The sequence below is a fragment of the Pterocles gutturalis genome, unplaced genomic scaffold (assembly GCF_000699245.1).
Source record: "Pterocles gutturalis isolate BGI_N339 unplaced genomic scaffold, ASM69924v1 scaffold1471, whole genome shotgun sequence".
Lineage (NCBI taxonomy): Eukaryota > Metazoa > Chordata > Aves > Pterocliformes > Pteroclidae > Pterocles > Pterocles gutturalis.
In genome coordinates, this window is record NW_010105162.1 from 585 (window position 1) to 23,627 (window position 23,043).

Here is a 23,043-nt window from a genome sequence, read left to right on the forward strand (position 1 = left end):
CTCACCTTGTAAGGTCTGACCTTATAGAATCACTTCAGTGTATGGAGAACATATCCACAGAAGTAAACAACATCGGTGTTTCAGTTGGTGTTAGCCTTCCCTCTAAGCAAACAGCAAATCGATAGCTCAGTGTCTTGAAAGTTGAGCTCTGCTCTTGGAAATATGCTGTTTTTGAGATAACACAAGACTCAGATTCTGGTGGTTGTTAAAGATGTAAGACATTTTGCATGACATTAGAAATGGTAATTAATTTTTCTGCCTGTTATTTAGAACTTGCCTCACCTACAACTTCTCTTTGACCTTTCGTAGTGTTTTCCAAATGACCCATTTATTTACTGTTATTCTATGCTACACAGATACCATAAGTCATGTAAGTCACAAGCCATGATTGCCTTTAACTGTAGTTAAGATGTGTGCTGTTTGTGTTGGCATATGCAGACAATTCATTTTGGTCATGCAAATGCATTTAAGTTGGTTCTTGGTCCCTTGAAATTGAAAGGTCCATTTTCAAGAGTGTATTTACAGGCTCAGGACAGTAATTTAGCAACTATAAAGTAATTTTACATGTGAATTAAAAATATATTAAAATGTTATTTTTACTGATGCTTTTTTCTTCATTATTTACCTGTGAGAATGGGTATGATTATGTTTTTCGGAAGTATTTTCACCCTTTTGACTGAAGGATATTTTGTCTTTTCTTTGTAGCTCACAGCTGCAAACAACCAGAAACACCAATTCATGCTAACGTTGCAGGAATGGATCTTCCCTCACTTGGTTATACATTGATTTATACTTGTCAGCCAGGCTTCTTCCTGGCAGGAGGATCAGAGCATAGAGCCTGTAGGTCTGATGGGACATGGACTGGGAAAGTTCCAGTTTGTGAAGGTAAGCTCTTCTGGTTCCCTCTGCATCTCTCTATATCTCTTCCCTCTGTTTCTCTTCTATATCTCTCATCTGTCATATTTTGGTTATCTTCTTCACTTGCAGTCTAATAAGGTAAGGCAGAATGGCAAGGAGAGCTAGGAGGGAGAACATCTAAGAGGATAACTAATCCTTTGTCAGTTGTGTTTAATGGGACATATGCTTTCATGTACGTGCCTTTTGTTTATATGCTCAGAGGTGTCAATTCCAGATACAATTCTGGAGGCCAAATATTTGGGTAACGCCTACTTTTAGACTTCTGACTGAATCAGGTGAGGATTACATTCTCATAAGCTCAGTGGAATAAGAATCTTGATGTTTTTGCACATACCTACTGAACTTACATCAGGATAATTTTATTTAAAGAGATGGTGTCAGCTGTAAGACAGCTATGACAGTTGCAGTATTGGAGAAGAATGCCTAAAGTCCAAGGAGATGTCTGAATCACTTCATGGAATTAATACATAGGGTTTAATATTATATTGTATTATACAAATACAAAATATACTACTTGCAAACAAAATGTATCTCCTTTGTCCTTGATGTTCCAGCATTTTATTTTGTTTCTAACTTTTACTACATACTTTGTCATGGTAGGGCATGAAAAAACTCATGGAAAAATAATGGTGAGAATGATGTTTTTCATGTGAGATAAGAAATGTCAAGTACAGCAACTGTTTGGAATTATATTTCCTGAATAATTAAAGCACCTTTCAGATTACTGATACCTTATGGTTCAGATGTGGTTATCCCCAGGGCTTTTATAGAGGCATTCAATGGCTACATAGCCAAACACTGCTGCTGGAAGGGAAATAGGAAATGAATATTTTGTATTACAAAAAAGCAGGTGTTCTGGCATTACATGCCAGTCAAGTGCTGGGGGAAAAAAAGGCAGAGCTTTGGGAAAGCATTAGAAAGCAAGCTGCCAGGAAACTTATAACTTGTTCAGTACTCAGGAAGTGTTATGGCAGGCCAAAAGTGATTCATCTGTTGTATTTTGATTCAAGAATCTTCTGCTGATAATATTGAAACAAGTAGTATTAGCTGTCCTACCTGATAGTAAGGAACATTTATATATTTTTTTTAAATATTAAGTGGTAACTATGAGTGTATCTACCTTGGCCTATAACTTAGTTTCTCAATGTCCTGAGAAAATGTTATAGAAATGGAATTTTTTTTAAGTTCAGAGGTCTTGCTGCTTGCTTACTAGCAGTGGAGATAACTAAGCATGAGCAACATATTGTAAGGTATTAACTCTAATTTGATGAAGTAAAATATCTCAAACATTTTCAATTTTACCTGTTACAGAGTGGTAAAATTTCTCTCTCCTATGGAAGGGAGAAGAGCACCAGGTCAGGTTTTTCACCCATGATTGTGAACTTCACAAAAATAACCTGGAGATGGAATGAAAAGCAATAAAACATTTGGAGTTGAGAACTCTGAAAGGATCTGTAGGGAATTCAACCAGAATTTGGTCATTTAAATACAAAGTTGCAATCTTGAAAGTCCTACTGAGCAAATATCTGGACTTAGAAACTTGAACTCCATAGATAGCTTGTTTTAGGTTTGGGTTTGTATTTAAAATTTGTATTTAAATTTTATTTTGTATTTAAAATTTAAGTTCTGAAGTTTACTAGAAATGTATCCACCTTTACAAGGCTGATTGACTCATCAGCTTCTTATACTAAGACTTGATATAGTCAAAAACCATATGTTGTTGAGGCATGCCCTCCAGGTCAGCCATGTTCAGTGAAGTTCGGTAACTTTCTTTCAAAACAGGGAGGAAGTAGCGATTAATCAATCAGTAGTAACAGGCCATGAGATCTCAAGGTTGGATTCCAATGCCTGCCCTTGTTTCTTTCCAGTTTTAATCTATAAAACCAAGAACAAGCCTTCTATAATAAGCTCGAAGTTATTCTCAAGAAAAATATTCTCTGTGCTTCTTGCTAAAGTTTCCTTTTTATGCAGAAAATTACTCCACTTAGCGAGAAGGAAGTTGCTTTTCTTGTCTTTTTTTTTTTTTTTTTTTTTTTTAGAGTATCAATCAGAGAGAAAAGGGCTGGGTTCAAAGCCAAGATCCAAAATTCAAAATATTGAAACAACCATTGGAGCAAGTAATGGAGCTTAGTAGTTGTATTGGGTCTGGCTGGGATGGAGTTAATTTTCCCCATAGCAGCTCTCATAGTGCTGTGTGTTGCATTGGTAGCTAGAAAGGTGTTGATAACACCAGTGTTTGGCTACTGCTGAGCAGTACTCACACAGCATCAAGGCTGTCTCCACAACAATCCCCCTCCCCTCCCAGTAGGCTGGGGGCTCTAGGGTTGGGCAGGACCCTGGGAGGGAACAGAGCCAGGACAGTTGACCCAAATTGACCAAGGGGATATTCCGTACCATGTGATGTCTGCTCAGCAGTAAAATATAAGGAAAGGGAGGAGGAGGGGGCATTCACTGTTTGTCTCCGGGAGCAACTGCTACACCTATTGAAGGCCTGCTTCCTGGGAAGTGGTTGGATATTGCTTACTGATGGGAAGTAGAGGATAAAATCTTTGTTTTTCCTTTGCTTCCGCCTGCAACCTTGGCTTTTACTTTAATTGAACTGCTTTTATCTTAACCCATGAGTTTTTAATCTTGTTTTCTTCCCCTTATTCTGCTGAAGAGGGGAGTGATAGAGGGGCCTGGCGGGCACCTGGTGTCCACCCAAGGTTAACCCACCACAGTGCTGCATGAGAGTATTCTACTTTAGGAGACAGAGTTATGTGTCTTTTTTATAGCCCAGTGAATCCAAATTAGTTTCTGCAAAATAAAATAGCTCCATCTGCAGGAAATGGCACTGTCCCATTGCATTTAGTTCATCATCTTCAGCAGTAGGAGAGTTCCTGCTCTAAGCAGAGAAGAAATGAAATTCTCCAACTTCCAGTGCTCAAATCACCTGAACAGTTGGAGATACTGTGGACAGCCTCATTTTTTTCTTTCTTTCTGTTTCTATTCTTCAAAGAAACAGTGGCCTTCTCCTCCATTGTTAAGAGATTAGGCATTCATCTGTAGATTTTCGGTCTTGAACACAAGATATCTCAGTCAGTGCTGTTGAAGAAAAATAAATCCTGTAGAGGAACATCATGGAAAACTCCCTTGTTATGTATCTCTTCACTGTGTGGTGTTACACTGTTTCCAGTCAAGGCACTATTCACAGTGCTGTTATGTGTGAATCCTGATTTAAATTACATAACTTGCCTCAGATGGCATATTAGAAGACATCTCACATATTAGGTGCATAGTCCAGGACTGTGAATTCTGAAATATGTATTCTGAAGTGAAAGCCTACGCTGTTTGGGTATTGCAAATGACTTGGTGTCATCCAGGTGACTGACTTAGGAGAAAATGCAGCAACAGAAGAAATGAGTGGACATGTGCTCCTGTGATACTAAGGCTTGATACTGACTGAAGTGTCATTCATATTTGAGTTTGAAATGTCATCTTATATCCTTTGTAACAAATTCCATCGTGGAAATTATTTTCCTAGTTTCTGAGTAACATATTTGCTACTGATTTGTCTTTTTGTCATTCATTCTTTCTAACAGCTGGTTCCAAAATATTAGTGAAGGATCCCAGACCAGCGTTGGGAACACCAAGTCCAAAACTAAGTGGTAAGTAGTTTGAGGTATATGTAGTTTAAAACAATTTCTGTAGAAAAGGAAACAAGAAACACTTTATTGAGACTGCACTGAATGGCTTAGAATGAGTAAAGGGTATTAGATTAGGCATTACATTAACGGAACAAAAATATCATTAATTAAATTGCTTGCCAATGTTTAAGTCCGTCTAGACTATATGGCATTATTTATGTCCATATAAATTTTCAAACTCTTATGTGATGAGAGTTTTATTGGTTTCTGTGTAAGATCCTATGCAGTCTACTTGTTCAGAAACTATACTGCTCACCCAGAAATACTTTAAAGATGTTTCACAGGTGTTTTTTTTTACAGTCTTGCTCTTATTGCTAATTTAAATTGCTTTACCTAAATACTTTAGTATTAGCCTTAAACTTAGTCTTCAAAAAAGCTAATTTTGGCCTAGAGAAGCTAGTCTCTCTAACTCTTGGCTAAATTCAGCTCCAGTTTTAACCGATTTGCTAAAGAAGACTATCTTTGGATGTCCTGACTAGATCCAAGTGAAACCTTTCTCTGTTCACTGAAGAGACTTTTTGAAGAGAGAAGTCTCCTTAACTAAAGTTAGCCTTTGACTATAAACCTATTCAATGTCTACTCATAATGAATAAAGATGTAGAAGTAATTCCTTGGTAATCATATTATCAGGTTTTTTTTAATTCTGAAACTTTTTTGTACAATTAATTGCAAATAAAGTACATAAAGATCAGTTTTCCCAAAAGTAGGGAAATACATTTCAGGCAGATCACAAATCATAGAATCACAGAATCATAGAACGGTTTGGGTTGGAAGGGACCTCAAATATCATTGAGTTCCAACCCCCCTGCCATGGGCAGGGACACCTCCCACTAGCCCAGGTTGCTCAAAGCCTCATCCAGCCTGGCCTTGAACCCCTCCAGGGATGGGGCATCCACAGCTTCTCTGGGCAACCTGTTCCAGTGTCTCACCCCCCTCATAGTGAAAAATTCCTTCCTAATACCTAATCTAAATCTACACTGTTTCAGCTTGAAGCCATTACCTCTTGTCCTATCGCTACACTCCCTCCCCATCTCTCCTGTGGGCTCCTTTGAAGTGCTTGAAGGCTGCACAGACTGTTTGCACCATGCAGTTTCCTTGCTTGCAGTTTGCAGGCCCAGTATCTGGGTGTTTTGGTTTTATGTGTTTATTTGTCAAAAAGAAATGCATACATACATATACATATGCAAATAGAAAACTGCGAAAGATCTTTTACCCTCCGTGGGGAAAACAGCCTGTCTCTGTGACCCATAAAATAAATGATGAAGGAAGACGGTCGGGTATTCCAGTTTGCCCCAGTCTTGAATTTTGGGATATCCTGTGAGATATACTGTGGGATATCCTGTGAGAGGGGCAAGTATTCTTCTGTGCCAAGGCATACATGAACCCAGAGCTTTAAGTGTGAGTGACTCCAAACGATGTGAAAGTGCTGATTTTAATAGTGTTTATTTGCTGCAGGGCTAAGTTTGACACATTTTCTTTGAAAAGTGTAGTAAACACATCATAAGTCACCTTAAATTTAGTTGTTTAAATGGTATCTCATGTTAGATTGAAGATTTGCATGTATCTGTTTTTACTGGATACATAACTTTTTTTTTTTTTAACCATACTGTTGCTGGAATAGCATAACTTAAATTAATCATTTTACAGTTGGGCAATGATAAATATTAAATGTAAAGGTATACATCTAGCATAATTATACTCTTTGCAGTCTATGATCTCTTTTTAATTTTAAATTGGGGGATTTTTTTTTCTCTCCTGGTGAAGCTCATAATGTTTTTAAGCATTTGAAGACAAGACAAAACTTCTTATATAAATTTTTCATTAGAAAAAGTGACTAGGTAATAACAAAGATGCTTGTAATCTTATAGTGTGATTTAAATGTACTTATAAAAATTTAGATATCTAATAGATATTAATTTCTACAAAATCCGAGCAGTATGTCCCTGCCTGTCTGTGCTGGCATAGAGAAGATCCTGCAGTGAGATGAATAGGGTCTTTTGGTTACAGCTGTTAAGTTAGATTTTGTGAAGTTGGTTTAATTTTAGTACATGTCCATATTTGTGGAAAGGAGCAAATGAAGGTACAATTGTGGTTGTGTTCTTCGGTACAAATGCATTTCTTTCATAAATGTGCATGACAGGCTTCTATGCTTTGTATGTGAAGATTATGCCTAATAGACTTAAAATGGAGAGGGTAGAGTAGAGAAAATGCTAATGTTTATCTTACGTACTGTTGGATGCTTGACTTCATAAGCACTAAATATTGCACAATGTCTTGAAACATGTTTGATGTCTGTGTAGTTCCTGATGATGTATTTGCCCAAAATTACATATGGAAAGGATCTTACAATTACAAAAGCAAGAAACAGCCCATGACTTTGACAGTCACCAGTTTCAATGCAACTTCAGGAAGAGTAAATGCAACACTTACAAACAGCAATATGGAATTGCTCCTATCAGGTATGGGATAAGAAAAAATAATTTCCATTTATTTTTTTTTCCCTTATATACATTGGTTCCCTGTAATTTTATGCATAACACTTAAACTTTTTAACATTATCTGGAAAGTTTCGTAGCTTATCAAAGAAATTTTCATTCTAGTTCCGTTACTTTTCAAAGGTAAAAATTTTTCCACTTTTCCCTTCACTCCCCTTTTTTAATTTCCCAGGTTTTTATTATATTTTGAGTTCATAGTCATTGAGGAGTGAAAGAATAGTCCATGCCTCCTCCTTAAGCATTATAAAGAAACTTAAATTGCTGTCTCTGATGTTTTCTTAATTGTATAATTTCTCTACAATAGTCTACTAATGACTAATAAGCAATGTGTTGACCTAGCAAGGCAGAGATACTTAATGAACATGGAAAGCAAGGAGAGCTGATACAGTTGAAAAAAAGTAGCTACCCTTCATGCTGTGGTTTCAGAAGAAGCCTTTGACTGCAATATTGGTTTATGATATCCCACAGTCCCTGCCATACAGAGCACTGTCGCCGTGGTTAAGGTGGCACAATATACTCAGTTCTCTATGCTGTTAACCATCAACAGAAACTACAGATATGGCTTGACAAGCAAGCAAAAAAAAAAAATACTGTAAAAAATGTTTGATTTTATGGTCTTTGTTTGTTTTTCAAACTCTGTCAGTCCCTTGACTGAGACATCTCAGCCACACAGACAATGGGCCTGTCACGCCACAGAAGTGGCATGGTAGAGTGCAGGAGTGTGGATAAGCATAAAAGAAACATCTGAAATCAATATTACCACTCAAAATTTAGTTTCTTGAAGCTTCACCCTCTGTTTATAGCACTTTTTGTGAGGGCTGAAGAAGCTTAGAAATCACAGTTGTATATAGGCTGGACACTGCTGGTTTGAATATTTTTCATCGCTTGACCCCTTTCTCTGAGGTAGTTTAACACCACTCTTTATCCCAGAGCTGTTAGCAAGGACAGAAATGACAGAACACTAACCTGTTGGGAAAAAAAGAGGGGGAAGAGTTCAGCCTTTATGTTTCTGAGAGGGGTGGTCTGCAGGAAGAATGTTAATGAGCCAAAGAATCCAAGTCTCTGTTGAGCTCTTAGGTTCTAGTATCTAATACAGTGGTGAATTTTTGTCACCAGGTTTGTCTGTTGAAGGTATTTTGTAGGTGTCCTTTGAAGAGTCATACTTGAGAGGCCATAGATGGACTTGAGTGTCTCATAAAATTTTCTGACTGGTGTTTGTCTTGACTGTCTGTGTGAATTTATTCTATCATATGATGCCTGCTTAGTTTCAGCCATGTAATTTCTATGAGAGTATTAGGTGCAGACAATGTAGGATTTCATATTTTTAGGATTAGTAAAAAAAAAAAAAAAATTAGTAAAAGCTGTGTTTTCTCACCCAAGCAACCTCCTCCTCCAAATAACAGGATTCCCTGAATTGGACACAAACATGATAACAAATGCCCATTTTTGCTCTACATACAGGCATTGCACACATCGGGTAATTAATATTATTTTCTTTCCCTGTTTTGCAGATAGAAAACTGAGATTCTGTACATTGAAAGAGTATCTTAGGGTCAGGGAAGTAGGGATGGATCAATAGATGCCAGGAAGCTGATTTCTCCTATACTCTGCTTGTAGGTTTCTGAAATGTGAAGTAGTTTTCCCCCCCTGCAGCACTTACTCTTTTCTATTCCATCATTTGCTGCATCTTTTTTTATTTATTTTTTTAAAATTTATTTTGATACCTGTGCTTGCTGTAATAGTATACATCCCTATTACAGGTTAGGAATGGGCATGTTCTTTTGATCAGGTTAGCATGAGTGAAAATAGGGATGCTATTATAGGGATTAACAGAAGAGAAAGGTACAACTTGTTTATTTGGCTCAGATTAAACACTGTTGTACACTGGGAGCCAGTTGCCAGCTCTGAAGAAGCACGTCAGCCTTTCACCAAGAAATGATTGTGAATTCACCATTGTAAATTAGCAGATAGCAGTGGTGCCTTGGTCTGTGGGGTAATTTTTCTGAATGCTCTCGTTTGAGTGTAGGTACATAATGTTCATGCCCGCATAAGGATACCACAGCCCTCAACCTCATGCAAGTATTTCCCAGTGTACGTTTGTAAGATGCATCCACAGCAGATGTGATTGATTTTTTTCCCGAGTTCCAAATGATATCTAGATGCACGCTGTCCAAGTTCTTGAAATGACTAAACACCATGTGATAATGTTAACGCAGTCCTGAAGACAAGAGCATAAACCCTATCTTACCAAGGCACATTCATTTGAGCTCACTGCAGTGTTAACACGAAAGTAAGTCTTCTTGTTAGCTCAGAGTTGATTTATATATAATACCTCCTAGAGGGCAATCACCTATCCTTAATGTGGAGAAGGCTTTTGTTCTGTCAATTTAGGCATGTAAATGAGAAACATGAATTAGGAATCTCATTGCCCAGTCTCTTACTGCACCTTCTGAAGAGAGGTGGGAAGTTTGTATCTTAACCTGAACTGAACTTTTGAGATGCCCATCTCTCTGTAGTCTATAGTGAGAGTCCAGAGTGAATAAACTAACAGAGAGGACAAAGTTAAATGTCTTTTCTTAGTTGGGATATAGCTGGGCATGTGATCTGTTTCCATTTTATAAATTTTTGTTTTTCTCAGACTAGCAGCCGGCAAGACAGATGTGACCATGCTTTTTCTTCTCTGGAATTGATTTTAACACAATAACATCACCCACCATTTTCTTCTGACCATGTATACAAACCTCTGTTAGTGTGAAAACTCTGCTATCTCCTGGATCATCTCTTTGCAGCACTGCATTCCAATATTAAGCTATTCGATTGTACCACCATTTCTTTCTTCTCTATCTTAAGATGCAAAGAGCTCTTAAGTACCTAGGTATTTCCTGCCTTCCACTACTGTGTAAACTAGTGTTTTGTTCAGCCTTAGTTGTATTTTTTTTCACTGGAGAGTGTGGTCGGTTGACCTTGGCTGGACACCAGGTGCCCATCAAGCCGCTCTATCAGTCCCCTCCTCAGCTTCACAGGGGAAGATATACAACTAAAGGCTTCTGTATTGAGATAAAGACAGGGAGAGATCACTCACCAATTACTGACATGGGCAAAACAGACTTAACTAATGGAAATTAATTCCATTTATTGCCAGTCAAATGGGAGTAGGGTGATGAGAAATACAGCCGAGTCTTAAAACACATTCCCTCCACCCCTTCTTCCCAGGCCCAACTTCACTCCTGCATTTTCTACCTCCTCCCCTCAGACAGCAGCACAGGAGGATGGGGAATGGGGGTTGTGGTCAGTTCATCACAAGTTGTCTCTGTTGCTCCTTCCTCCTCACACTCTTCCCCTGCTCCAGCATGGGGTCTCTCCCACGGGAGATAGTCCTCCATTAACTTCTCCAACATGAGTCCTTCCCACAGGTTGCAGTTCTTCACGAACTGCCCCAGCGTGGGTCCCTTCCACAGGGTGCGGTCCTTCAGGAATAGACTGCTCCAGCGTGGGTCCCCCACGGGGGCACAAGTCCTGCCAGCAAACCTGCTCCAGCCTGGGCTCCTCTCTCTCTATGGATCGACAGGTCCTGCCAGGAGCCTGCCCCAGCATGGGCTTCCCATGGGGTCACAGCCTCCTTTGGGCACATCCACCTGCTCTGGCGTGGGGTCCTCCCCGGGCTGCAGGTGTATCTCTGCTCCCCCGTTACCTCCATGGCTGCAGGGGCACAGCTGCCTCACCATGGGCTGCACCACGGGCTGCAGGGGAACCTCTGCTCCGGCGCCTGGAGCAACTCATCCCCTTCCTTCTTCTTTGACCTCGGTGTCTGCGTGGTCATTTCTCTCACTTGTTCTCACTCCTATCTTCTGGCTGCTGTGGCACAGCAGTTTCTTCCCCTTCTCAAATATGTTATCCCACAGGCGCTGCCACCATCGCTGAGGGGCTCAACCTTGGCCAGGGGCCGGTGCACCTTGCAGCTGGCTGGCATTGACTCTGTCAGACATGGGGAAGCCACTCCTGTATTCCCCCCACTACCAAAACCTTGCCAAGCAAACCCAATACAGAGGGCCAGGACTTTCTCCTACACCTCAGTGCTGTCTTCAGTTCTTGTCCACATCAAAGAATTTGGATGAACATAAAAATGTGAAACTACCAAAATTAAAGATACTTCTATGTTAATGAAGTTTTAAGTTAATGAAAAGAAATCTAGTTTAGTTCACACATAGCTAACACATACTATCTAAATCTAGTCTGAAGTCATCTACTTTTGTTAGTCAGTATAAACTGAAAAAAGAAAAAAAAAAAAGTTGAAACTGGGATAAAAGCCAGTGTTTAATTCTAATTCATTTTCAGTATGGAGTCTGTTCTGTGATGCATTGAGTCAATAAATCAGTGAATTTTAATTTCAGTTTGGTAGAATTTTCTGGAGGTGCAGTTGTTTGGGCTTTTTTTTCTTTTTCTTGGTTTTAGGTTTTTTTTCTGCTCAGTTTTTAGCCATGATTAGCTTTTTTTTCATGTAAAGTGCAGTATAACCTTGCATGATTCTAAAAATGGAAGACCTCATATGAAATGAACAGTAATTTCAGTGGTCTGCCAGAAAGGAAATGATCATACTAGAGTGGTCTTCTATTTAAAAACTGAAGTCTTAAACCATTAATTGATAACAATGATTAAAAAAGCAGGGGAAAAAGTCTTGACTGCATTTTCACTGTTCACCATTGTCTTTGTAATGGAAGATTAGATCACTAGGTATATTGTGCTATTTTATTTTCATTCTTGATATGAACAAATAAGGTTATTTGGGTTCCAGATATTTCTTCTGCAGGAATGAAAATGAGTCAACTGTGTTGTAACATTGATTGATGAAGAACAATTCAATTTTTTGAGATATTTTCAAATTTAAAATTTTTTAATTTAGCACCAGCTTTTGGAAAAGAATTTAGATGTGGATAGTCCTATTATCACTTTCTTTGTCTGATGGCTGAATTACAAATGTTGGGAGTGGGTATGTGAGGTTCAAATACACTGCCTGATTCAGAACAGTATTTTCCATTTCAAATCAGATTGCCGTCAGTGTTTGTTCTGTCTATGGCTTGTTACCATAACTGTTAACTAACAGCTGTGTTTATAGGGTTTCCCTTCTGTCCTCTCTACAGGCTAAGCTAAAAAGAGTTTCTGTTGAAATCCTAGGATAATTGAAATAATAATTTCACAAAAGAATGCATCTTGCTAAAGTAAAATGTCACTAACAATACTACCTATTCTTCCTGCTTTCCCTTTTTAAGGCAAGAGATTGAATGCTTGTTCTTAAAGATGAAATTATTTCTCTACTCAACACAAATATAAATTTTTAAAACTATATTCTACAGGGGTGTATAAAAGCCAGGAAGCTCGGCTAATGCTCCACATATATCTCATTAAAGCACCCTCCCATGCATCTGTGAGCAACTTGAAAGAGGAAAAATGGGCTATGGATGGTTTTGTGAGTATATTTCTGCTACAAAAGAGAGATTTTTTTTTTTGTTGGAAATCATGCTGAGTCTCTACACCCAAAAAATCCTGAGACATACCAAATGGACTCTTGTTAGCAATGCTGATTCATTAAATGAAATGAAAATTTTATTGTAAGATATAGGAGACCACTCAGAGGGAAAATACATGAACAGTCATACTTTGTAGGCACAATTATAATGCATGTTAACACAGAAGCCTTTCTCTTACGTCTCTTTGAATTTTATTCCAATATATTAAGAAATGTTATCATCATTATAATATAATATCAGTTTATAATAATATTATAATATATAACAACAATGTTTATAATTAGGCTAGCAGTCTTGTTTTACTTTTTGGTGATTTTTTAGAAATATCATGAAAAAGATGAACTTTTACATGTATGGGGAAAACAAAATACATTGCTCCAATTAAGCATTAAGCCCCTTGGAGTTCTGGGGCTGAGCTTATTCTTTAAAAGTGTGAAGAAGAAAGCACATAACTGAGAGGAGGAAACATGAAGGAAAGGGGTAAAAAGAAGAAGCAACAGCGCAGGTGGTTGTGATGTGTTTAAACCATTAAAAGGAAATACCTTCAGGGAACAAACATTACCCAATATAATGTTAAGGCTGGAAAAAGCTGAGTTTGTTGCAAGCGTGAGACACTTTATTTGCCAGACAAAAGGAAGTAGATTTTTCAGAAAAGAAAGAGCCTAAAATAATTTGGACTATGATGAGCACTCATACCTCCCTATTACTCTACACACCTTTTTTTTTTCAAGGAATTTGACTCTTTTGTTATTTTTCACCTACTGGTAAAGCATGACGGGGCAGCAATATGGGTGAACATGCCAAAAGAAGAGAAGAGGTGTACATTGAAGTATATGCACAAATTTATGTTTGTATAAATTGTGGTACTGCTTCCATAATATTTTTTGAAAGCTGCAAAATCAAAACCAAAGCAAAAAACCCTAAAACACTTAAACAACCAATATACTGCTAAAAAGGCTTAACTCCCTTGTTTTGTATGAACTTGAGGCTTCATGAACATGCTCCTGAGGTGAAAAAAATATGGTAAAACAAGAAATCTACTTTCAGGCTTCTAAATGTGCAAAAGTGTATGTAGTGTACAGTCCCTATATTACGTATGCTATTTACATACTGGATTTACTTCTCCTTTTTTAATTTTTTTTTTTTTTAATCTTGGAGTAGCTCAAACAGACTGCTTTACTCCAAAGTAAGAAATTCACCTGAGAAATGCACTCTTTCTTCAGTGAAAACACAGCTTCAGGCTTTTGCTGAAGATGTACTGTTGCCTTGAGAAAGGGAATCTTAAGGGAAAATCTTGAAAGAACCTGCCTCAGGACTAGTGAATTTAAGCCTAATAACTATCCTGGGAAGGAAGGACCTGTAAATTTGAATACTATTTGTTAGTTTAGAATGTACTTACCCTAATAATGGAGATATTAATAGGATCACAACCCTTTCCTCCCTTCCACAAGTCTTTTAGTTTATACTAGCATATACTGCTCTTGTACCAAAGTCTCAAAGTCTCATTCAATATTCTTCTGGTTTACAACTGTATAATTAAGTAATTATTGGGATGATCACTGAGAAGAAAGGAAGGAACTAACTGTCAATTCAATGCAACGTCTTTTTTATTTCATTTTTAAAGCAATTATTAAAACCTCAGTACTTTGGATTATCTACAATATGTTTGCCATAAACAAATATTTCTGTTTGTCAGAAATATTTACATCTCAAATTGCCAGTTTGTTGATATAGATGTTGGAAAATAATACAGGTAAATGTAGTATAAGGTAGTATATGTGACCGTAAGCCACCATGTCTAAGTTGTGCCTTAACAGTTCTGTCTTTTCTTTTGAACTTAGAAAAAAGAGGGTGTTTTTAACGGGGAATAACAGCTGCCAGTCAAGCATATTGGGATATCTCTCTTCCAAATACATGCTTGTAACTTGTAGCAGATTTTTCTCCATTTAGTTCAGACTGTTTTTTGTTTACAGGTTTCTGAAGATGGGGCAACATATGTTTTTCAAGGATTCATCCAGGGTAAAGATTATGGACAATTTGGACTTCAAAGATTAGGTATTCAGCAAATTTTTTCAAGTTCATTGTTCCATTTTCTGTTTTATTATGTCCAGTAGTGCAAGGGCATCTGGAGAATGTTATCACTATTAACATTTTATAGAATACTGAGATATTAATGTCTTAAAATCTCATTTAAGTAGTACTTACAAAGAGTGTTTTGTCAGAAGTTATTGGGAGTTAAGAAGCCTTGCAATGTTCTGCATTTGTCATGTTTTAGGCATTGTTTTTCTATGAATATGTGTAAAATGCATTTAGTTTCACATCTTAATGACTATTTAGAAAGCCCATGTTATAGAATGCTCTGCTCAACTTATCTCTGGCTTATGGCGCTGAAACAACATTTCACCTAAACATTAGCTAGAGCGAAGCTGCTAAATATTTACAAGTAAATCTTTGTGTTACTCTTAAGAAGAACAAAATGTTACTTACTTGATAAGCATTTAATTCCTAAAAATTGACTTCTTGGTTCTATAAATTCAGTTCTACGCCAAACTAAGTCTTTACTTATCCTTTATTGGAGAAGACAGCTCTGGTAACATTCTGTTGTGCTTTTTAAGAAAAAGAGTGTAATTTACATTTCTGATACTGTCTTAAGAACTGTGATATTTCTGCTTCAACAAGAGTTTAAATACAGCTAATACTGAATTCTTGAATGATAAAATGCTATCAAGAATGTATTAGAATGGGTGTTATTTTTCACTAATGTAATGGCTCCTTAGATAAAGTGCTTGTGTTCAGATAAAATTTGTATATGTGGAGGCAAAAGCTGGTTCTTTCAGCTGCAAAGTATTGTGCACCCTTATTTATTAAGTAGAACTAGGAAATTGTTTAATTCTTGAATGTGCTGGAAGGATTTATTGATCAATGTATGAGTAAAGGCAAATTTTTCTTTTTTCACACTTCTAAGTCACAGTAAAATGCACTGCTTCTAATCTTGATTTTCACTGTATTTGCATATGCAAATTATTTTAAAAGAATTTTTAGAACTATCTTCATCAAGAACTATTTCCTTTAAATTAATATAAAAAGAGTTCCTTCCCTTTGTTAACTTCTTCAAAAAATTTGAAAGTCACCTAAGAAAAATTAAAATGCAAGATTTCCTTGGCAGGTTGTTGTGGTAGATTCTTATGAAAATTGTATTTCTTCATTAGATTTTCAGAGAGGTTTTTTTTTTCTTCAGTTGTGAGATTCTTTTATTTAATATGTTGAAGGTACTTTACATTGGTTTATATCTTCTAGGAACAGAACAGTTCAGTCTGGTTTAAATTCTAGACAAGAATTAATTGTAATTAATATAGTCAATAATACAGTTATGGAGAGATTTACAATCCTTGAACAGATTTTGTTTAGCATGTTTACCACTTCATTATTTCGTGCACACAAACACAAAAATTGTTTCTCTGAAATAAAATATTTTTATTATTGTCCCCATACAATTCTCCTCATGATATTTAATTTATTTTTCTGTATTTTTGCGTATTGATCATATGTTTGTTTCTGTTTGTTTGTTTGTGTGTTTTTTTTAAATTTCTGTGTATTGCCTTGTAAGATCAAGAAAGTCAGGAAATATTATGACTATGATATAGGTCTATTTCAAAGCTTAAAAATTAGCTATAAGCTGCACTTTGCTCACATTAGAAAGGTATAGCTTATCTGTGTATATCGTCTAAATAACGTGTTTCTTAAGCGTGAAGCATATCATCTTTTTAGTTTTTCATTAATATCTAGTGTTAGCTCTTCACAGTTGTTCCTACCTCCTTCACTCTGTGTATCAATAGCAGACCCTAATGAAATCAACGTGATGAATTTTCAGTTTGCCTCTTCAGGTGATTTACCCTTTCCTTGAAATTGTGTTTGGTTTTTATACAGGAAGTATTTATTCTTTCTGAAATATACAAATATAATCAGTAGTATAATCAAACTAACGTATGAGTTATTACAAATTTGACTTTTTGTAACATTAATGTGTATTAACAACATCCAAAACTTGAATCCCATATAGAATTGTTCAGTAAAATATTTATTGTACTTAAGTACATGTATTGTTCTCCTGACCTTTTGCATCCACTTGGATGGTATACAACAGAGTTACCTTCCAGATGGTCTCAACATACAGCTCAATACATTATGATGACCCAGTCACAAGGTGTTACTGAGTTCTGAAGTTTAGGGAGTAGCATGTGCTGGGGTAACAAGACACGTATATTACATTACTTGTTTTTCCTTATTGTTCTTTTTAGGTCTTAATATGTCTGAGGGTTCAAATTCTTCTAATCAACCACATGGTACAAATAGTAGTTCAGTGGCCATTGCTATCCTTGTGCCTTTCTTTGCTCTTATATTTGCTGGTTTTGGCTTCTATCTTTATAAACAAAGGTAAGTACAAATTATGTATACAGAATTCCTGTATGACTTGGTGGTTTTTTTCCCTTAAATCTTTATTAGTGTAAAAAAAGTTTTCTGTAAAACCACAAAATACTTGCAAAATATGTGTGTCATCAGTTCTTCCTACTTTCATTAAGGTCTGGCATAACGACTGAGAGATCAGTTTATTGTACCATCCTATACTTCCATTTCTACTTTTTTAAAATGTTATAAATTCCTCTCTTTATGGTAACAAAAGGGGTGCTATAAATTATTGGCATATGGGGAATAATATAATAAATAGACTTTGTGTATGCCTACAGTAGATTGCCTGTATTACTTTTTACATGTAACAGAATTATGAATTGTATCTTGAGTAAATTGTTTTAGTGACTTCACTGGCTTGCAAGCATATGCATGTACTATGTCATTGAGAGGTTTCATTATGGAACTGTTTCTGTATCTGAAATTATTAGTTCCTATGCAACTATGTTGCATAGCCACCAGTCTTCTCAGTTTCATTAGTCTCAGTTCAATGGTTTTGTTCATGTTATTGGGACCAGTATTAGATCTTTGGATTTAGTGTCAAGTAATTTTTCCTACAGCTTTAAAACATTAGATGACTAAATAAAATTTAATAATTTTAATGACAAGACAATTCATTGCCTATTAAGTGTCAAAATGGTGATTTACATGTGGTAGCCTGACAATAATAATTGTAGTATACTCTGCAGGATAACTTTAATTTAAAACACATACTATCATTTTTAAATGGTACCACTTATTTTTGAACTGTTTCAGAATATGAAAAAATACTCGTGTAATTTTTTTATACATTTGCTATTAGCTGTATGCTGTAAGCACTTGTTTTATATTGCTGATTTACAATATAGTACGCATTTTGCATAACAATATAGATGAAATATTTTCAAGGGATTTAACTTTGATGTTTTGAGTTATTTAGTGAATAAGAAAATGTTTCAGCTATAAATTAATTCTTGATAAACTTGTTGAGTCTCCAAAGTGAAAAGGAAAATCTCAGTCATCTGACTGGGGAATTATTGCATCCTTACAAGACTTTGTTCTGCTATTAACTATTTATCATCTGATCATCCAAGTGGAAATACCTACCTCTTCTCAGATTGGTAACTAAGTTTTCAAGTGAGTACCGTTTTAAATGAATCATAAGTCCCTTAAACTTTGATGAAGACAGTACTGATTTTTAGCACAGATGCTATAGAAAAAATGAGATGTTATATTTAGCTCCCATAGTTGGAATTGGGAACTAAATTCTGTTCAGATTCTTAAACGGCATCAAGCCAGTGAGGAGAACTGCAGTTACAAATGCTCTTGTCTTTTTTCTACAGGACTGCACCTAAAACACAGTATACAGGATGCTCTGTACATGAAAATAATAATGGACAAGCTGCTTTTGAAAACCCCATGTATGACACAAATGCAAAGTCTGTGGAAGGAAAAGCGGTACGATTTGACCCCAACTTGAACACCGTTTGCACAATGGTATAGTGTGATAATGATATGTCTTCGAAGTCTGGAAACTGACACACAACACAGTGCACACACAGTTCACTGATTTAAAAAAAAAAAAAAAAAAGAAATAAAAAAAAAAAATTAAAGCACACTTTTCAGGATATATTGAGTCACCTTTTCCTGAGGATGATAGACAAGAATGGGTTGTGGTTATTTTGTTTTGGTTTTGTTTTTCATAAACTGGATCAGAATTCTTCTTCGTGTGTACCACGGAGAGTTTTAAAAAAATTTGCTGCACTCCATGAGTGCTACTCACAGTTTATTTGCTTTTTTAAAAAAGGAGGTTATTCTAAAACATAAAACATATTTGCATATATTGGAGGAGCATCCACTGTCAGTATTTCTGTGCTTTATAAAAACTATAATAGCGGGACTGGGTTAAAAAAAAGATATAGGTAGAAAATAAGAGCTATACTTACAGGAGACTATAGGTCACAGACTTCTCTTTAACAGTCATGTGCTATATTTTTCTGATGAGTTTGTACCTTTTTTCATTTATTCAGACCGTTTGGTATTTTATTTTTCTCAGAACAGTTAATTTTTTAAGTCCAGGATGTAGTGTTTAGAAATCAGCAAGTACAACTTACTCTTTTCACGTCACAGAAGAAAAATTAAAATGTCACATTCTTATTTAATGGATTTTATTCCCTGCTTCACATCTTGCTTCCTTTTCATGTTCCAAATCAACCTCTTTGTTTCCATTAACAATACCCACAAATGGTGATGTTTCTACATTTCTTTTGTCAGTCATACAACTAGACAAATTTTGCAATCGAGAAGCTAGTATGAATTGAGCTTTGTCATGTGGCTATGTTCATTACTGTTGAAGATCATTCGAAAGAGTGGCCATCTTACATTTTTTTCAAATGTGAAAACAGAATTTAATGATATTTCCAATCAAAAAGTGCAGTTTACAGTAACATTAATAATCAATCCATATATCAAAAATTTAAGAGTCCATTTTTCAATACATGCTAGTTAAATCTAGGCTGTATCACAGCAGTTTAGTCCTTCAGCATTTTGTCAAAATGCATGCACAAAGCATGGCAAAGTCCCATTGAAGTTGATGGATTCTAACAGACTTCAATGAACTTTGGCTCAGACCTACAAGGCAAGAGGAAGTTATAATCTGGAAATACTGTGTTTTTACATCTATTTTATCTATATATTCCATACTTTATGGAAACAAATCCTTACAGATAATGATTTAAAATTGAATATATTACCATAGTGCAATGAAAACATAAATGTAAAATATATATATATAAATATAAAGCCATGATTTTATTAGGAACAATCCATTCATTTTAGGGACAATCCATATTCCATAGCCCTCAGATACAAGTTTTAGACATTCCAGAGTCACTTATAGGGAAATACAATTTTTTAGTTTTACAGTTATTTCATATCAGAATTATTCAGTGACAACTCAGTAATTTATTTGATGTAAGTCATTGTCTTCCATTCATAGCATGACTCACAAATGCTGTGTGTTAGCCAGTGTGAATTATCTGTTATTGTCCCTTTCAGACATTAATAATTCTGTGAAAATCTAAACTTTTTATTACCGTAATAGAGTGCCTACCAAAAATCATTGTACCCAGGATTGCTGCTTGGATTTCTATAATGTTTGATGAATTTCTTATAAACCATTTTACAACACTTTGTTTTGAATATTCATACAACTCTGTCAAACTGTATTCTACTAAAAGGATGCCGGTTTATATTTTATACCATTGGTTGTTATTTATTCTTGTTTATTCAAATGACTGCAATAACTATGATTCATTCATTAATGTTAAGGTTAATACATTTGAGATCGTTTAAAATGCTTCTTCTGCAACTGGCTACTCCTCTTATATTAATGCATACACTTTTGTAAAGAAGTATATTTTTATGAAAAAGGATTTGTAAAAGTATGATGTAAATTTTCAGTGCAATGTAAACAAAATAAAAATGGTCAATTGCTTTTTTTAACCATGTTTCTTCTTTGGAAGATGAGCTTTAAACTCTTTTCAGTTGTGAAGATGGAAAAATAACCAAATTAATAATTCAAATTTGGTATTTCTGTAAGTCTTAGAATAATTTTTTTTAATATTCCTGTGATTTTAGGGGAAGTGGCAAGACTTAGAATAAATAATAATGAGCACAATGTGTAAAATTTTCCATTTACTAAAATGAATTTTCTGTTTGAATTAAAGAAGCAGATTTACAGAAAAAAAAAAAAAAAAGGCCTATACTTGTCAACCCAATGAAAAGCACAGAAAAACCTCTTTTTTTTACTTTAAAAGGAAAAATAATTAGGAAAAACATAGTGTTCATCAAGATTGTAGGCAGTCTACTTTGCACGTTAATTTTGCTACCTTTCTGCAGAAATTTACAGGTCATACATATTAACAGGTAGTACCAGTGCCTACAGTATTTTCCAGCATTAAAAAAAAAAAAAAAGTGTTGTCTTTTAATGACGTTGAACTGGAGGGGAGGATCTTAATTATTTTACTATAATATTAAAATTTTCTTTTAACTACCCCTTTTGCCTGCAAGCATGGAAATTGGATGACAAATTTCGGTCTGAAGTGCTATTCATAGGATAACTGGGGGAAAAAAATGTCTGATATTCTTTTGTGAATTTGGTTCTCTATATAAACTGAAAAGGCCCATGCAGGCCCACATTGAAATCACTGAAGAGTGTCTAGTTAAATACATTGAAAAGAGAAGAAAGGAGCCACTGTAAAAATGATATTTTAAGGATCATACACTAATGTTTTTTGGGAAGGTGGAGGGATGGTTCTAGAGTGATTGGTTAATTCTGCAAAGCAAAAAAAAATCCTGTTTCACTGGGGCCGAACTTTCATATGCAACCTAGAACCTGAAGTTAAGCTCTTCCTTTTTTTTTGTTTTATGCATTATATGTTTTAACATATGAAAGTAAATAAAATTTACATTGAACTTGTTCAACAATTCTGTTAATGCTTAAACTAGTATCCAGCTTGTGCTTTTCAAGAATTATACTGACTTCTCTGTAACAGAAAAGGAAATATTCATAATAGATTAGATTTTTTTTTTTGTTGGGTTGGGTTTGTTTGGGTTTTTGTTTTGTTTTGTTTTGATTTGATTTTGGGGGTTGGTTTGTTTGGTTTTTACTCTCATTTCCTGAGCTGTTTGACTCGAAAATTGTGTGTGTGTGAACTGTTCAATTTTCTAGAAGCAGAGTGGTTAATTTTCACTGAGGCATATGGAATTTCAGGTTTTGATTGCTTGGCTGGAGTTGGTTAGCACAATCTACTCGTTGTTTCTTGTTTTGTCAGGAAGATAGGTGAAACTAATTAGACTGTTTTGTCCTCCAAGAACTTTGGCTACATTATTCAAGTAAACACACTATAAAGACAAAATGTGTGGTAGTACAGAGATTGTTTTGCAACTTGCGAGTCCTTTCAAGATAAAGGCAACTTCTGAGTTGCAACTACAGAGCGATATTTAAAACTTCATTTAAGTTTCTATAACCAATAACCACTAAACTGGGTAACTTTGGAGGCACTGATCCTAGCTGTCCCTGAGATTCACTGAGCTCTTTTAATTCTACATTATCTTCATGTCAAGAGCCAACTGGTCCACCATGTCTCATTAAAGCCATACTGCAATCTGGTTCATTACTGGAATCCAGAAACCACATAGTATCACCCAAACTCACCAAAGCAACAATTCTAGTAGAACTACTCAGAACAACTAGACCGTCACAAAATGAAGCGAAAAATGTCTGATTTTGTTTGTGAAATAGAGCTGACGTTGATAAGTAGAAATCTGATGCTGGAGGAATTCCTTGACAACAATACAAGAAGCTGTTCTTGTGAAGGAAATAATTTAATAACTACACCTTTTATAAGTTCTTATAGAGAGCTAATGGGAAGTAAATGGAGTCTATAGCTAAGTCATTAAGCTGTTCATCTATGTAAAAGACAGCTTTTCTCTTCTAGGCCTTAAAGGCATGTGTTATATCTCAACTCACTAGTACAGTTCGCTGAAATTTTACTAGATATTCATCATTTTTTCCAACATTAGTGAAATGCAAGGAATTTAAAGTCTTGGATATCACTGCACAAATAGGACAACACATCTGTATCCCAGTGTGTAAACTCAGCGATAAGTCTCTAACTACTACCTAACTGCTACAATATCTGAGTAAAGCATAGATCTCTTCTCAGAAATATACCTTCTATGCTTCTGCCCATGTTCTTTCTATAAAAGATGATCTGTTCCACAGTGTTGGTATGTGTTCCAGTATACTTCTTTATAGGATGATCAGAGTTGGAGAAAAATACGGCTTCTATCATTTGTTACATTAAAACCCCACAATCTTTGTTAGGTTAATTTGTGAAAAATATTTTCTGATTTCAGATTGTCAGTAGGGATTGATATAGGTAAATATATCTATAGTGTGTGTGACTT

General features: G+C 35.6%; 1 protein-coding gene across 1 annotated transcript; it reads left to right on the top strand.

Moving 5' to 3' along the window:
• Positions 1-705: 705 nt before the first annotated feature.
• LOC104471775 (CUB and sushi domain-containing protein 3-like) lies at positions 706-18,658 on the top strand (the record flags this gene model as incomplete). The annotated part of the gene is made up of 7 exons (XM_010087256.1): positions 706-885; positions 4,500-4,565; positions 6,905-7,063; positions 12,451-12,563; positions 14,598-14,679; positions 16,923-17,058; positions 18,414-18,658. Coding segments are annotated over 7 exons (896 nt in total), but the record flags the coding sequence as incomplete, so codon positions are not given.
• Positions 18,659-23,043: the final 4,385 nt, after the last annotated feature.